Genomic DNA, 17,695 nt, shown 5'->3' on the forward strand with positions numbered 1-17,695 from the left:
TGCTGTGTAATGCCTTATGCTGCCTAACCAAAATGCTATCTCAGTAATGCCACAGATGGTCACGATATGTTTTGAGTGGATAGAGGAGAAATAAACATATTCTTCCTTTGTCTAAAAAAAAAAGTCTTCATTGCTTTGTGCCAAATAACAGTAATAATAATAACAGCTAATGCCTATATCATTAGATAACTCATTTAATCTTCATAACAACCTTATGAATTGGGCACTGTGAATAACCCATTTTGCAGTTGATGAAATGGAGGACCGAGAGGTGAGGTAATCTGCCCAAGGTCACCAGCCCATGAGCGACAGAGCTGGGATATGAACCCAGGCAGTCTGGCCACTAAACTCGGAGTTAATGAATCGTTTCTCCTGTGTGTTGTCTGTTCAGGTCTGGGTGTGCAGAATCAACATGAGCAATGCTTTTAAGCCCTCCTGGGAACTGGAGAAGTGATATATTATCGGTGGTACCCATCTAGGACCTATTGGCCTCCTGTACATGGGTGTAAGCTTCTGAGGCACAAATGAAGGTTTAAGTTATTACTCAGTGATAAGTTTTTTATAAAAACATAGCACTTCATTGAATTAACATAATATAATAATTCCTAAGGTTTAATTACCATAAAGAAAAGGATTCATCATAAGAACAAGATTTAGGAAATACAATTGGTTGCAAACAAGCACTTTTCTATTAGGCTCTGTGTAAAAACAGTTCCTCCCTTAGCTGACCCTGGTTCTTTCTGGACTGGAATTCCAAGATTATAGCAAGTTATATCAGATGTTAAGAAACATCTGGACTTTCTTAAGCTCTACATATATTAGGATTTTGCCAATGGAATGTAGGTGGAAATGATGTATACTAATTCTAGTTTGAAAACCCAATGAATAATCCTTCATCCACTCCTTTTCATGCATTAAAAGTCATGAGTTTCAAGGACAAAAGCCTGGGTGTCTGAGCCACCACTCTGTCTACATTAGGTTGTGATGTGAAATAGAAATGAACCTTCGATGTACTAAGCTACTAGGATTTCAGGCTTATTAGTTATTGCAACATAACCTAGGCCATCCTAAGACTGAGCTTGGGAAAGCTTTTTTTGTTTTTGTTTTTAACTTCTCTGAACCCCAGTTTCTTCATTAAAAAAATGTTAATTGAAGTACTTATTGTTGTAGTCAAGGCCATATTCACTGTAAGTAACCTACTTAGGCCAACTAAATCAGAAAGGGAATTTGTTGGAAAGATTCATGAAGTCCAGTACCACTGCAGAGGAGGACAGCTTACAAAGAACACATCCTTCTTAGTTCCAGCATTATCATCCAATTCACTAGTGTCTGTGTCTCAAGCTAAGTTCCCAGGACAGAAAATCTGATTGGCTCACCTTATATCAAATGTCTACCTCTGATCCAATCAGCTGCAGCCAGAGACAGGGTCACACAAGCAAATGTGTCTTGAATCTTCCTCTTATGGGCAGGGTGCACTTTTCTCCAAGATGGGGATCATGGGCTAAGCAGATACCTCAAAGATATCTGCTATGCTACACACAGGGATGTTGAGGTTACATGACAAGGCATATGCCGGGCTGATTCTGCATTGTCACGAGCTTGGAAGTCACCACTCCAGCCTAACTAACTGCAAGTGAAAAACTGAAAAGGCTGAAAAGTCAAAAACTCTTCTTGGGTCCATAAGAGAAGGAAGGACACAGGGCAAACCATTGTCCCCAAGGTTGGCGAGACGGGTGAAAACAGGCAGTCACATCTCACCAGAGCAAAGACTCATGAAGGGAAATTGCTGCGGGAGCCAGTGCTGGGGTCTAAAGCCTGAACTGTAATTAACAGATTGCTGGAAGTTCAGCCTGGACAGTTCTGAGAGTTAAAAAATTCAGGGCAACCTACAGGGGGCCCCCAGGATTGTGAGTTTTACCTCTAGGAGCTGGACCAGGATACCACAGTGAATGCTGGAGAAAATACTGGGCTTCTGGCTGGGGATGGGAAGGAAACATTTTGAAACACACCAGAGCACTCTGTTCTTAACAAAGCCTGCCCTCAAGGGAAATTAGTTAAGGAGAGCAACCCAATCAAGGATTATCAGTCTTAACTGACCTGGGGAAGGGAAATAACCCGACTCTAGCCAATTCTAGCCGTCCCATACCACTTAAGGGGGGAGAAAAAAACGGAGAAACACTTGTGAAGTTCACAATCTAGAAGCACAGGCTCACAAAATGCTGAGACCTAATCATAGGACTAGGTCCCTCCCCTCACATCTCACCACCTCCTTACTAAAAGCCTGTTTACAGCAGTTCCTTTTATCCAGTACACTATATCCAGCTCTCAAGAAAGAATTACAAGGCAAACCAAAGGGCAAAAAACCACAATTTGAAGAGACAGAGCAAGCTTCAGAACAAGACATGGCAGGGATGTTGGAATTACCAGCCTGGGAATTTAGAACAATTATGATGGGACTTCCCTGGTGGTGCAGTGGTTAAGAATCTGCCTGCCAATGCAGGGGACATGGGTTCGATCTCTGGTCCAGGAAGATCCCACATGCCACGGAGCAACTAAGCCCGTGTGCCGCAACTACTGAGCCGGTGTGCCACAATTACTGAAGCCTGCGCACTCTACGGCCTGCATGCCACAACTACTGAGCCTGTGGGCTGCAACCACTGAAGCCCACGTGCCTAGAGCCCGTGCTCTGCAGCAAGAGAATCCTCTCAATGAGAAGCACATGCACCGCAACGAAGAGTAGCCCCCACTCGCTGCAACTAAAGAAAGCCCGTGCGCAGCAACGAAGACCCAACACAGCCAAAAATAAATAAAATTCAAAAAAAAAATAAGACAATTATGATAAATTTGCTAGGGACTCTAATGGATAGACAGCATGCAAGAACAGATGGGCAATGTAAGCAAAGAGAAGGAAATCCTAAGAACCAAAAAGAAATACTAGAGATTAAAGAAAACATTGTCACAGAAATGAAGAATGGCTTTGATTGGAATTTGATGGTCATGGCTAAGGAAGGAATCTCCGAGCCTTAGGATATATCAATAATCTTTGAAAACTGAAAAGCAAAGCAAAACATAGACTGGAAAAAATAACTAACAAACAAACCAGGATATCCAAGGACTGTGGGACAACTACAAAAGATGTAACATGCATATTGGGAACATCAGGAGAAGAAGAAGAAAGAGAGAAAGGAACAGAAGAAATATTTGAAATAATAATGACTGAGAATTTCCTCCAAGTTAATGTCAGACACCAAACCACAGATCCAGGAAATTCACAGAATAACACACAGGATAAATGCCAAAAAACCACACCTAAGCCTAACATCATCAAACTACAGAAAATCAAAGATAAAGAAAAAATCCTGAAAGAAGCCAGAAGAGGAAATAAACACCTTACCTACAGAGGAACAAAGAATTACATCTGACTTCTTCTCAGAAACCATGCAAACAAGAAGACTTGGAGTGAAATATTTAAAGTGTTTAGAGGAAAAAACCCATCAACCTCTGAATTCTGTACTCTGTAAAATTATCCATCAAAAGTGGAGAGGGACTTCACTTGTGGTCCACTGGTTAAGAGTTTGCCTTCCAATGCAGGGGGTGTGGGTTTGATCCCTGGTCAGGGAGCTGTAATCCTACATGCCCCAAGGCCAAAACTCCAAAATGTAAAACAAAAGCAATATTGTAACAAATTCAATAAAGACTTCCAAAAAAACAAAGCGAAGGAGAAACAAAAACTTTCTCAGACTAACAAAAATTGAGGGCATTTTTTGCTAGTAGGTCTTCCTTGCAAGAAATGTTAAATGATGTTCTTTAGAGAGAAGGAAAATGATATAGGTCAGAAGCTTGGATCTACATAAAGAAAGGAAGAGCATCGAAGAAGGAAAAAAAGAAGGTAAAATAAAAACTTTTATTTTTTATTCTTAATTGATCTAACAGAAAACCGTTTTTTCAAAATACTAATAGCAAGAATGTATTCAGTTATGACTTATTCTTAATTGATCTAATAGACAACAGTTTGTTCAAAATAGCAACAATGTATTCAATTATATCTGCTTATGTATATATCATATATATGCACTTATGTATGCTTACATATAAGTGAAATGAATGATAGCAATTATACAGGGACAGGAGGATGGAACTAGAATTATTTTGTTATTATAAGGTACAACTACCCATGAAGAGGTATATGTTATTTGAAAGTGAAATTGGATTAGTTGTAAATGTATATTGCAAACTCTAGGGAAAACACTAAAAATAGTAAAAGGAAGTATAACTGATATGCTAAGAAAGGAAAGCACAGGAAATCATATAACACGACTAATTAAAATCACAAAAGGCAGAAAAAGAAAGGAAGACAACAATAGGAACAAAGAACAAGGGCAAAAAATAGAAAATAGTAACAAATATGGTTACTATTTTCCATTAATCCAACTGTATCAATAATCACTTTGAATGTCAATGATCTAAATACACCAATTAAAAGAGTGGATGAAAAACATGACCTAACTATATGTTGTCTACAAGAAACCCACTTTAAATATAAAGACACATATAGATTAAAAGTAAATGGATGGAGAAAAGTATATCATGCTAACACTAATGAAAAGAGAGCAGGAGTAGCTATATTAATGTTAGACAGAACATACTTCAAAGTAAGGAAAGTTATTAGGGATAAAGAGGGGTATTACATAATAATAAGGGAGTCAATTCTTGAACAAGACATAATAGTGTATGTGCCTAACAACTGAACATCAAACTTCATGAAGCAAAATGGATAAAACTGTAAGGAGGAAGATGAATCCACTATCATAGCTGGGGATTTCAACACTCTTCTCTCAGAAATGGAAAGGCCCAGCAGGCGAAAATCAACACATGGTTGAACTTAACACCATTTATCAACAAGATATAATTGACATCTACAGACTACTTCATCCAACAACAGCAGAATACACATTTTCCTCAAGCTTACATGGAACATTCACCAATATAGACCACATTCTGGGCCATAAAACACACCTTGACATATTTAAAAGAATAGAAATCACACAATGTCTGCTTTTAGATCACAATGGAAATAAACTAGAAACCAATAACAGAAAGTTAAGTGGAAAATCCCAAAATACATGGAAATTCAATAACATACTTCTAAATAACATATGAATGAAAGAAAAACATCTCAAGAGAAATTTTAAAATATTTTGAACTAAATGAGAATAAAAATACAACTTACCAAAATTTGTGGGATACAGTGAAAAGCAGTGCTTAGAGGGAAATTTATAGCATTAAATGCATATATTAGAGAATAAGAAAGATCTAAAATCAATCTAAGTTTCCACCATAGGAATCTAGGAAAAGAAGAACAAATTAAACCCAAAGTAAGCAGAAGAAAGGAAATAATAAGAATTAGAGCAGAAATCAATGAAAGTAAAACAGAAATCAGTAACGAAAATCAACAAAACCAAAACCTGGTTCTTTGAAAAGATCAATAAAATTGATAAGCCTCTAGCCAGGCTAACTAAGAAAAAAGAGAGAAGACATAAATTACTAGTATCAGAAATAAAAGATGGAACATTACTACAGATCGTTTGGAAATTAAAACGATGATGAAGGGGGCTTCCCTGGTGGCCCAGTGGTTAAGAATCTGTGTTCCAATGCAGGGGACATGAGTTTGATCCCTGGTCAGGGAACAAAAATCCCACATGCTACAGGGCAATTAAGCCCACATGCCACAGCTACTGAGCCCACATGCTCTGGACCCTGCATGCCACAACTAGAAGCCCGTGCTCCGCAACAAAGAGCCCATGAGCTGCAACGAAAGATCCCGTATGCCACAATGAAGATCTGCGTGCCACAACTAAGACCCGATGCAGCTAAATAAATAAATAAACAGGGCTTCCCTGGTGGCACAGTGGTTGAGAGTCCGCCTGCCGATGCAGCGGACACGGGTTTGTGCCCCGGTCCGGGAAGATCCCACATGCCGCAGAGCGGCTGGGCCCATGAGCCATGGCCGCTGAGCCTGTGCGTCCGGAGCCTGTGCTCTGCAACGGGAGAGGCCGCAGCAGTGAGAGGCCCATGTACCGCCAAAAAAAAAAAAAAAAATGGGCCAAAGACTTTAACAGACACCTCACCAAAGAAGATACACAGATGACAAATAAGCATATGAAAACATGCTCCACATCATATGTCATCAGGAAAATGCAAATTTAAACAACGAGACATTCCTACACACCTATTAGAATGACCAAAATCCAGAACACCAAATGCTGGTGAAGATGTAGAGCAACAGGAACTCTCATCCTTTGCTGATGGGAATGCAAATTGGTCCCGCCGCTTCAGAAGACAGTTGGAGGTTTCTTACAAAACCAAACATACTCTCACCATATGATCACACTCCTTGGTATTTACCCAAAGGAGCTGAAAACTGACATTAGTACAAAAACCTGCAGACTGTTGTTAATAGTAGCTTTATTCATAATTGCTAAGACTTGGTAGCAACCAGGATGTCCTTCAGTAGAGGAATGAATACATAAATGGTGGTCCATCCAGACAATGGAATATTATTCATTGCTAAAAGAAATGAGCTATCAAGCAATGAAAAGACATGAAGGAATCTTAAATGCATATTACTAAGTGAAACCAGCCGATCTGAAAGGGCTACCTACTGTATGATTCTAACTAGTTTACATTCTGCAGAAAGCAAAACTACGGAGGCAATAAGAATATCAGTGGTCCCGAGGGGTGAGGTGGTGGGGAGCGATGGAAGGCAGGACATAGAGCATTTTTAGGGCAGTGAAACTACTCTGTGTGATATTATGATAGATAGATATATGTCATGATACAATTGTCCAGACCCACAGAATGTACAACATCCATAGTAAACCTTAAGGTAAACTATAGATTTTGGGTGATAACGATGGGTTAATGTAGGTTCATTTTTGTAAAAAAAAAAAAAAGAGAGAGAAAAAACAAATACCATTCTGGTGAGTGATATTGTGATGTTGATAACAGGGAAGGCCATGCATGTGTGGGTACAGAGGGAAATGAGGAATCTCTGTACCTCCTCGCAATTTTGTTGTAAACCTAAACTACTTTAAAAGATAAAGCCTTATTATTATTTTTTTAAAAAGGCATAGTATGATGAGAATATAATTAAATGGTGCAATGGGTACCAAAGAATTAAAATATAGTTCCAACATATGCCAGCCCCACTTTAACTTTATTTTTGCATTTGAAGACTGTATATAGCACTTTCCTACATATTTTTATACATTGAAAACTAGACTTGGTATCTTGGTAAAACTATGTTATAGGAAAGCAGAAATTGTATTCTTTATTTTTTTATCTTTGTTTTCTGTTATCCAACAAAGCTGATGCTTAATCATCAAGCTGGTTTCACTGGCACGTGAGAAAAGGAAGGTGTGATCTGCAGAGAAACAGAGTTCCTATGTGAAGCTGTTTAGAATGGCACTCAATGTTCAGTGCTCAAGTATGTAGTAAGTACTGTAGTCCTATGGGGGCAAGTGTGTAGGTATTTTGAAACATTTTGCCATAATTGTAATTTTTTTTGCATTTTTACCTGATGGCATTATTTCCTCTTTTTTGTTGTTTTTTTTCCAAATTTATTTATTTATATTTTTGGCTGCATTAGGTCTTCGTCGCTGCCCGCTGGCTTTCTCTAGTTGAGGCGAGCGGGGGCTACTCTTCGTTGCAGTGTGCGGGCTTCTTACTGTGGTGGCTTCTCTTGTTGTGGAGCACGGGCTCTAGGTGTGCAGGCTTCAACAGTTGTGGCACATGGGCTCAGTAGTTGTGGCACACAGGCTCAGTAGTTGTGGCTCACGGGCTCTAGAGCACCGGCTCAGTAGCTGTAATGCACAAGCTTAGTTGCTCCACGGCATGTGGGATCTTCCCGGACCAGGGCTCGAACCCATGTCCCCTACATTGGCAGGCGGATTCTTAACCACTGCGCAACAGGGGAGCCCAGCATTACTTCTTATAATAAAACCTTTTCTGATTGAAAACTTCAAAAACAAAGTAAAACAAAAACCTATGTTGGGGACTTCCCTGGTGGTCCAATGGTTAAAGACTCCACGCTTCCAATGCAGGGGGCCCGGGTTCAATTCCTGCTCAGGGAACTAGATCTCGCATGCTGCAACTAAGACCAGGTGAAGCCAAATACACAAATAAGTATTAAAAACAAAACAAAACCCAAAAAGCCTATGTTGGGATTCCATAAAGCATCTCAGCAGAGTTTTGCTAACAAAGCTTGGTCCCTCAGCTGATATTCTAGAGGCACATTCCAGGTCCTTGTCTTTGGGTGGAGGGCCCCGAGGCAGCAGCAAGGTTGCCCCAGCCGTTAGGACGGTCTGCTTGACCTTATTTACTTAGACTCAGTCCTGTGAGCATCTTTCACTAAGCGGAGCAAAGCCATAGATAGCTTTGTGGTCACCAGTGTATCCTTGGCACTGAAATAACTGAGCTGGAGGCTCTTCTACCTTACTCTGGGCTTTCGCCACAGCTGCTCTTTCAGTTTCCACCCTGTCCTGTGCCCTGAAAGAACTTTGGCATTTGCTGAAAGGTCATCAGCTGCAATTTTAGACCATTGGGTAACAAACTTCTGACATTTAAATGCAGCTGCAAAGTGGTGGGATTGCTGTACCGGCTGTCAGCCTGGGCTGGACGGTGACAGAAGTAGCAGCCTCTTCCTCAGATCCCTTTATGGACGCGTGGTTGACTGCTTATAAAGGACACCAGCCAATACTCTCCCTTCTGACTCCCAAATTATCTAGTCTTGTTCATTCTTAACACCCATAGTGTGCTGGGCACCAGGGATTCTCCGGACAGTTGTGCTGAAGCACTAGTTTGTATACTTCCAATCTCTTGTGAACAAATACATAATAAAAATTAACTAGAAAGGCTAATAAACACATGAAAAGATGCTCAACATCACCAATCATTAGGGAAATGCCAATCAAAGCCACAATGAGGGCTTCCCTGGTGGCGCAGTGGTTGAGAGTCCGTCTGCCGATGCAGGAGACACGGGTTCATGCCCCGGTCCGGGAAGATCTCACATGCCACAGAGCGACTGGGCCCGTGAGCCATGGCCGCTGAACCTGCGTGTCCGGAGCCTGTTGCTCTGCAATGGGAGAGGCCACAACAGTGAGAGGCCCGCGTACCACAAAAAAAAAAAAAAAAAAAAGCCACAGTGAGATACCATTTCATACCCGTTAGGATGCTAGTTATAAAAAAACAAACAAAAAAACCCCAGAAGATAACAACTGTTGGCAAGGATGTTGAGACATTGGAACCCTTGTGCACTGCTGGTGGGAATGTAAAATGGTGCAGCCACTGTGGAAAATGGTACAGTGATTCCTCAAGAAGTTAAACATAGAATTACCATATGATCCAGCAATTCTACTTCTGTGTATGTACATACCCCCAAAAAACTGAAAGCAGGGACTTGAACATGTATTCGTCCTACCGTGGACATGATAGCATTATTCACAGTAGCCAAAAGGTGGAAACAACCAAAGTGTCCGTCGGTGGATTAATGGATAAACAAAATGTGGTATATCCACCAATGGGATATTATTCAGTCTTAAAAAGGAAGGAAATTCAGACACGTGCTACAACACGGATGCACCTTGAAAATATGATGCTAAGTGAAATAAGCCAGCCACAGAAGGAGAAATATTGTATGATTCCACTTATAAGAAGTACCTAGAATCGTCAAATTCATAGAAATAGCAAGTAGAACTGCAGGTGGTCAGGGACTAAGGATTGAGGGGGAAGAGAGAGTTAGTGTTTAATAGGCACAGAGTTTCACTTTACAGTAAAAAGACTTTTTAAAAATGTACAGTTCTCTGAATTTTAACACATGCATGGGTTCAAGTTGCCATCACCATAATCAGGATACAGAACAGTTCCATCAGGCAAAAAATTCCCCATCCTGTCCTCCCTGCCCCACACCGACTATTCCTGGCAACCATGAAGTTGGTCTCTAACTCTCTAATTTTGTCTTTTTTGAGAATATCATATAAAGGGAATCATACAGCATATAGTCTTTTTTTTTTTTTTTTTTGCGGTACGCGGGCCTCTCACTGTCGTGGCCTCTCCCGTTGCGGAGCACAGGCTCCGGACGCGCAGGCTCAGCGGCCATGGCTCACGGGCCCAGCCGCTCCGCGGCATGTGAGATCTTCCCTGCATCGGCAGGTGGACTCTTTTAAGACTGGCTTCTTTCACCAGCATAATGCCTTTGAGATTAGTCCCAGTGCCACATGGAACAATAGCTTGTTTCTTTTTATTGCTGAATAGAGTTCTATTGTATGCATCCACCACAGTTTCTTTACCACTATTGAAGAGCATTTGGGTGTTAGCTGTTCCTGACAATTTTAAATAGAGCTGCTATAAATATTCACGAATGGGTTTTGGTGTGAACATACGATTCATTTCTCTAGGGAAGATGTGACGGTCCACTCTGAGTGGCATCGTTTTGTACCACCACAAAGAGGGGAAACCCTCTTAATCAGATGACATTCGACTTCAAAGGAAAATCTGGAAACCAATCAGCCGGGCCACTCTCTTTATCTTGTGGCCATTTACTGGCCCAGAACTCCTAAAACCAGCCACTGCTCTTTCTATAATTATGTCTGAAGAATCATGATTGATCTCCCATGGGAAAGACAAAGCTGAGTTATTTATTGATGGAAACATGAAGCATCAGGATCAAAGAAAGTTCCATTCTACAGTCCTCACAATTTCCAGAAGCTCTTGGGGAAGAAAAAGAAAGTTTTCCAATTTAGACGCTGGTGATGTCAAAATTAAAATGTTCTGACATGGAAGCTCCTCTTCTAGGGCTGTATCTTACTGAAGCCCTCACACAAGCACATACACAAAGCTAAAGATCTTGGTACAGCATTGTTTGAGGAGCAAATATTTCAAAAATATCTGACCGTCCACACAGCAGGAAAGCAGTATGTCTCTGTGTGTCGACACGGATGTATTTCCCAGATGTTTTGCTGTGGAAGACACTTCTGATTGGTTGATTCAATACCAGTGCCCGACTCTTGCAGCAAAGCATCATCATATGCCGTAAATCTGGCCAATGCTTCAAAAGTGGAAGGCTACTTGGGGTGGGGGTGCGGCGTAGGCAGAGGGTGTTTCTGGGGAACTATTTCTTTCCTAATAAAAGGGAACAGATGTGGTTGCCCTTCTCCCCTCTTTCGGTCTTCAGATGTTCAGAGCTGTAGTGGCCATTTTGTGCCCGTGAGATGATAAGCTTGGAGGCAAAAACCAGCTGACCGAGGATGACGGAGAAGAGACAGAGAGGGGTTCCTAATGGAACTGTTGACCAGCTAAATGAATGCCAGCTGCTGCCTTGGAGAAAATATGAGACTAATGAACCGCACATATTTAAATCACTCTATGTTTGCTATTACTTGCAGCTAAACATATTCTGATTGAAGTAACTGTCAAAGGAAAAGAATCAGCTTGCACAGCAATGTGCATATTGTCCTATTTTGTAAAATGAAATTGTATATGTATACATGATAGTTATACATACATCAACAAATTGGAAGCGTAATAACAGCTAGCAAGTATTGAGCACCTACTATGATAGGCATATCTTATCACTTTAATCCTCACAACCACTCTGTCAGGTAGATGTTTTATCATTATCACCATTTACAAGTGAGGAAACTGAGGCTTCAGGAGCTTTTCCAAACTGTACAACTAGCAGATGACTAGCCTGGGACTCGGAGCCAGGTGTCTCTGCCCCCAGAGAAAGTGCTTGGACCACCCTATGCAGACCTCCTCCCCTGTTTACAAATACAGATCCCCACCACCTCTAATGCAGTTATTTCTGGCAGTGGGTTGGAGGATTGGCTGGTTCTGTAGTGTTTCCTTTCCAATCAGCAAGCATCATTTTTGCTATAAAAATGCAAATCTAGAGAAATTGAAAAAATAAAGAATTGATCACATAACCCTAGTGCTAGGCACTAGGAATAGTTTTTTCTTCCAGATTTGAATACCTATTATAAATATCCATCCGATCATACATGCTTTTTGGAATTTAAAAGCATCCTTTTCAAACATATGAAAGAACCCTGGCTAAGAAGTCCCAGGAGTGCCATCATTTTGTTACGTGACCTGTACCCCAGATAAGATATATGCCAGTCTGCCTCCTGCAATATGAGGGAATGGGGCCCTGCAGTAGATACATGAGAAGAAACCTTTTGAGTCTTTGAATAAGAGGGTTTTATGGATCTTTTTTTTTTTTTTTTAGTGGCTGGAATTCTCATCTCTTACCTTTACTAAACAGTTGCTTCTTAGGATCTTTAAAGAAAAAGTTTCGTCAAGAAGAAGTAGGTCTGTGTTTCCCAGCTGCCCGGTTCTATTTACAGCTTGGCAGCGTTCAGATCAGCCAGTCCTGAGAGGTTTCCTTGAGGACTCGCCCAGTTATCTCAACCACGTGGCCTGGGGCACTTTCCCTTAAAAGTCCTGGCATGGCCAGTACAGATTTCTAATCAGCTCTGATACCGCAGAGCCACTGACCGGCCCTTAGAGATAAGGCTTTCTTCTGCAGGGAGAAAAGGATTTGAAAAACTACCCGCCGCAATGGGGGACAGAAGCCCCTTCGAAACGGACATGCTCACCCTGACCCGTTACGTTATGGAAAAGGGGCGTCAGGCCAAAGGCACCGGGGAGCTCACACAGCTGCTGAACTCCATGCTGACGGCCATCAAAGCCATCTCCTCGGCCGTGCGCAAGGCTGGCCTGGCCCACCTGTGAGTCTGCCCTGCTGCGACACGCAGTGATGGGGGGCCCCGGTGCGGGTGGGCAGAGCTGTAGGTGCTTGGGCCGAAACGGACTCAGAAGTATTAGCCCGTGAGCCCTGGAGGGAAGTTGCCTTTAAAGTTTCTGCCAGGTGTCCTTTGATAAAGGGGCCTTCGACTTGTTTCAAGAAAGAAACAAAATACTTGGAGACATGCTATGGAGAAAAAATATATAATTTTCCCAGTTACCATGTATTATAATGATAAGCTCAGGGGCTTGTTCCATTGAAACATATCCTGAGTTATCGTGACTTGTGCTTGCATTCTCACTGGCGCAAAGCAACCGCCAGGAGACTTGAGAGGACGCTTGACGCCCTTTGCAGATATGAGCGTTTTATTACCATGACCTTTGCCCATCATAGTCATTAGGAGGTAGAAATCATTTACTGAATCCCAGGGCCCATCGTCCGTCTCCTTTCTCACCATCGAAAAGACTCTTTTGCTTTTAAAACAATATTTTATTTCTTCTCTGTGACTCAATCTTCTCTCCACTTGGTGTGCAGGAAGCTGGGAGGTGCTGGGCCCGGGAGGAGGGAATGCAGAGCGTTCTTCCACTTCGCCCTCTTGGTGCTTTACCCAAGTTCATGCTACAGCTGCCAATCCTCACAGCCAAGGGTCCAGTTTAAGTCTGTGGTGAAAAGAAGCAGTCTTTCTTTGGGCTTCCTTTTTCCTGGTAGCGATTGCAGTGGAGATCCTCTCAGAAGATGAACACACCCATTGTTGTTATTATTATTATTCCAAAATGAAGAAATAACAAAGTCCAATAATTTGAAATATTTATTCTAACAACTTAGTACTTTTAACACAAAAAAATGTGATAATTGCGGCTTCCCTGGTGGCGCAGTGGTTGAGAGTCCGCCTGCCGATGCAGGGGACACAGGTTCGTGCCCCGGTCCGGGAGGATCCCACATGCCGCGGAGCGGCTGGGCCCGTGAGCCATGGCCGCTGAGCCTGCGCATCTGGAGTCTGTGCTCCGCAACGGGAGAAGCCACAACAGTGAGAGGCCCGCGTACCGCAGGAAAAAAAAAAAAAAAAAAGATAATTACAGAGTTTATTTATATAATGCTTGGAGACTCAGTAATGAGCTCCAAGTTAAAGGTGATTGTGACTGGTTTTCCCCCTCTCTGTATTGCTGTAACTGTACGAGTACCTCATTTGGCAATAACGGCCAGCTCTACCTTTAAAAACCTTCATGAACGTGAGACACAGCTACTTGCCTCTGTTCTGCTCCTATCTGGTGGTGAGCTGTGCTACGCATAGAGCAGTTTCCTGAATTGCCTGCTGACCTCTCAGTGTTACCCATGTTAATGGGCTCCCCAGTGCATCATATGGGCTCGGCAGGGGCTGCTATGGTGGGGTTGTGCTAATCGCTGCAGAACTCTGACTTTGTGGCCATGGAGTGTCCAGAGGACGTGGACTCAGCGATTGGATAATTCAGGTGCTCCTCTGACTGGGTTTTTTGTGCCATGTGATCATGGTCAATGATCTACTCTCGCTAGGGCCTGTAAAATTGTAAAACGGATTGGATACTAATAGCACCTAACTCGTAGGGCTAGTTGTAAAGCTTCGTAGGTGCATGTGATGATGATTTCGACAGTGCCAGCCCCGTAATAAATGCTCCTTGTTACTGTGGTTCCAAGTCCGAACCTGGGGAAATTTGCCGGCTAACAGGGCGATGTCGCTGAGCCACCACTAGGTGGCAGACGCAGCCCGTGGAAACAAGCCGTCAGGATTTCGCATTTTCTCGGAGGCTGAGGCAGGTGTCCTCCATAGGGCAGAGACCACGTATTTTGCCAATTCAGGCGGCATCCTTCCCTGGGTACCTCTGTAATAGATACCCAAGGTGTCAGTGGGAGAAGTCCATTGGCTGGAAATTCCTTCTTTCTAATAAGATGCTGAGATAATTTTAAGAGGACCCTGGAATTTCTTCTCAAAGAGCTAAAAGTTTGCATCCTATCCCAGAGCAATTCTGCTCATGAAAACGGGACTTTAACATATTCCTGTCACTTTCCCACTTAGGGGGTCTCAAGCCCCTCATTCCTTTGCTTCCTCTTTTTGGGAAGACATTTCTAGGCACCTGCTCGATAAATGCAAAATGGATCAGAAAGTCTCATATTTTTCTTCTGTTTTCTCTGCTCCTTGCTGTAGGAAGAAGGGGATGCTAGAATACCACCCTGGAATCCTCTCCACGGCTTTCTAATGTCAAAACAGTAGAACAATCCATTAAAAAATTATCAGTAAAGCTTAAATGTTAGTTAAGATCTAAGAAGTAGTCTTACGGGTTAAAAAGCACTTTTCTGCCCATGATCTAACTTGGATCAGTTGTCAGGCGACTAGATCTCATTGTGACGATCTTCCATTCTTTCTGAAAGGAGGGGTGTGGATGGTGGGAGGGGGTAGGCAGAGAAGAATGCCCCGCACCTGCAGGGAGGGTGCAGAGGGTGGGTTGAGGGGCGGGATAAGGGCGGGGTTTGTGTGGAGATGGAGGAAGTGTTTGCAAAGCATAGGACGGAGAGCCTGTTTCTCCAACACCCACAGGCCTCGGGCACCCCAGCTCTTCATTCTCCGGTAGAAGTCGTATCAAGATTCCAGTTAAACAACAGGATTGGGTTTGTGGACCCTTTAAATTCTGATGCAACATAACCCAGTTTTGTGGTTGCTGTTGTGTATTTGTTTGCTTTTATTTTGAACCAGAAGGTACAGTCTTTGAGGTGAGGCCACCAGTATTGTTTTCCAAGGCAGATCTCATCACATCAGATATCAAGCTATGGGGGGATCGGTGGGGGAGGGGAGAGGCTGTCAATCAGGGAAAAGGGCGGGAAATGAGCTGTCCCCGGCCCCGGCTTAGGGTGAATCAGTGGGTCTCAACCCTGGCTACCTGTTAGAGCCACCTGAGGATTGCTTCAACAAATAAATGGCGTTAACAAAAAGGAGAGGGGGGGAATTACTTTCCTGCCATCCATTCTTCTAATTCAGTGAACGTATATTGAGCATCTGAGCACTGTGGAAACAAGTACAGTGAGTCACAGCTCTTGCCTTCGGTGAGCAGATAATCCAGCAGGAAGGGCATTCCCACAAACAGATTGTGAGCTGCTCTGGAAGGGCTGACAAGGCTGTATCTGGTGTGTGTGGCACCAGGGAAGCTTCTGGAAGAGGTTAGGAGGGCAAGTAGAAGAAAGTTGTCTGTGAGCAGAAAGCACTCCCATGGGGGGGATATCATGAGTGAAGGGGGAGAGGAGAGAAGCAGCTTGCTGGGTGCTGGTGGCCTCAGGACCTTGGTGGCTGTTGGCATGAGAAGGGCTTGAGGGGGGTGGTAGCCATGTGGCTTACGGAGAGAAGAGCATGGGGGGTGGGGGACAGGGAACCCAGGGGTCTGTGTAAGGCAGGTGTGTGCCCGTTGGGTTCCAGAGGCTGAGACTGAGGGTGAGAGGGCCAAGAGGCAAGGCCAGTGTGGGACCAGGCCTTCCTTGGTGCGGCCTGAAACCCACTGTGGAGGACCTGGGAACTCTGGGAGAGACAGGGGTGATCTGACTGATTTTAGAAGGATCCCACCCACGAGGGTGGGAGCTGGAGACTATTTGTTTTTTGGCCGAGCCACGCAGCTTCGGGATCTTAGTTCCCGAACCAGGGATCAAACCCGGGCCTGGGGAAGTGAAAGGACTGAGTCCTAAACACAGGACCCCCCAGGGAATTCCCTGGAGACCTTTGCATAGCAATCCTCTAAAACACGAAGCCTCCAGATAGAATTCTTACAGTAGTGTTCATTCTTACATTGCTTGGAATGGTGGTAAAGAATCAAATTAAACGAGTTAAGTCTGTCCCCCACTTTCCTTCTTATTCAAGTAATGCCAAGCTACAGCAGAGCAAATTTTAATTCAGCCCAGCAGGCCACTATTTGAGGATAATCAACAAATACTAGAAATTCCGGGGCTGGAAAGCCACGGTCCTTTACTTTTTAGAGTTATTAATTATGGCGATGTGTCTGACTTTATGAATTCTCTCTCCCAGGGCCGGGGGCAGGGTTGCTCGTTAGTAAGATTGAATTCTGGTTCGTGTTTACTGGGACGACGAGGGACTTAGGACAATATCCCTGAGGTGTAAAGGAAGCAAGAGTAAGAACCAGCGCTGTGAGACAGGACGCACTTGGTCGTATTTATAAGTTGGAGACTCTGGAGCCATGAAGGGCAAAGAGGGATACAGCGGCGGTATCTTGGCGTCTGGGCATCTTTGCTGGAGTCCAGGCTCCCTTCCTGATTTCCTCCAACCTTTTGTCTTCTTAGGTACGGAATCGCGGGAAGCGTGAACGTGACAGGGGATGAGGTGAAGAAACTGGACGTGTTATCCAATTCCCTGGTGATCAACATGCTCCAGTCCTCCTACAGCACCTGCGTCCTGGTCTCGGAAGAGAATAAAGACGCACTTATCACCGCCCAGGAGAAGAGGGTGAGTGTGGCAGCCTTGCTGAAGCTCCCTTACTCACCAGTAGAGGGCGCAACTGAGTTGGGAGGACTCTGGTTGCCTTGCTTTTTTTTATTTCTGGTATTTTCCTCTATTGCTTAATTTTTTGTTTTCTGGAAACAAACAAGGGATTACATGCTTCTTTAGTTGGAATCCTTATGCTGTCTAGTCAAACAGACTCCGTAATAAGGCAGTGATTCATTCAGGAAATAAATCAGAGTGCTTTACTGTAACTTCTCAGTGGATGGGGTTCATCATGGGTTTTCACTTACTGTACTGGTAACAAGTCCTAACATTTTGGAGCGCTTGAAAATCCAGTCCAGTAAAAAGTAGAGTTCTTGTGGTACTATACCGTCTCTTAATCTTCTCATCCCCACTATACTCCCAGCCCCTTCCCCAAGGGG

General features: G+C 43.3%; 1 protein-coding gene across 2 annotated transcripts in view; it reads left to right on the top strand.

Moving 5' to 3' along the window:
• The first annotated feature begins 12,339 nt into the window (after positions 1-12,339).
• FBP2 (fructose-bisphosphatase 2) overlaps positions 12,340-17,695 on the top strand; it is a 39,781-nt gene continuing 34,425 nt past the window's right edge. Inside the window, exons 1-2 of one of the 2 annotated variants that reach the window (XM_073805987.1) lie at positions 12,340-12,785; positions 17,114-17,276. In XM_073805987.1, the coding sequence (XP_073662088.1) occupies positions 12,616-12,785; positions 17,114-17,276 (333 nt within the window). In that variant the 5' untranslated portion in view covers positions 12,340-12,615. The remainder of the gene's footprint in view (positions 12,786-17,113; positions 17,277-17,695) is intronic. The other variant, XM_004320925.4, reaches the window with a different exon arrangement.

This window comes from Tursiops truncatus, chromosome 6 (assembly GCF_011762595.2).
Source record: "Tursiops truncatus isolate mTurTru1 chromosome 6, mTurTru1.mat.Y, whole genome shotgun sequence".
NCBI classification, from domain to species: domain Eukaryota; kingdom Metazoa; phylum Chordata; class Mammalia; order Artiodactyla; family Delphinidae; genus Tursiops; species Tursiops truncatus.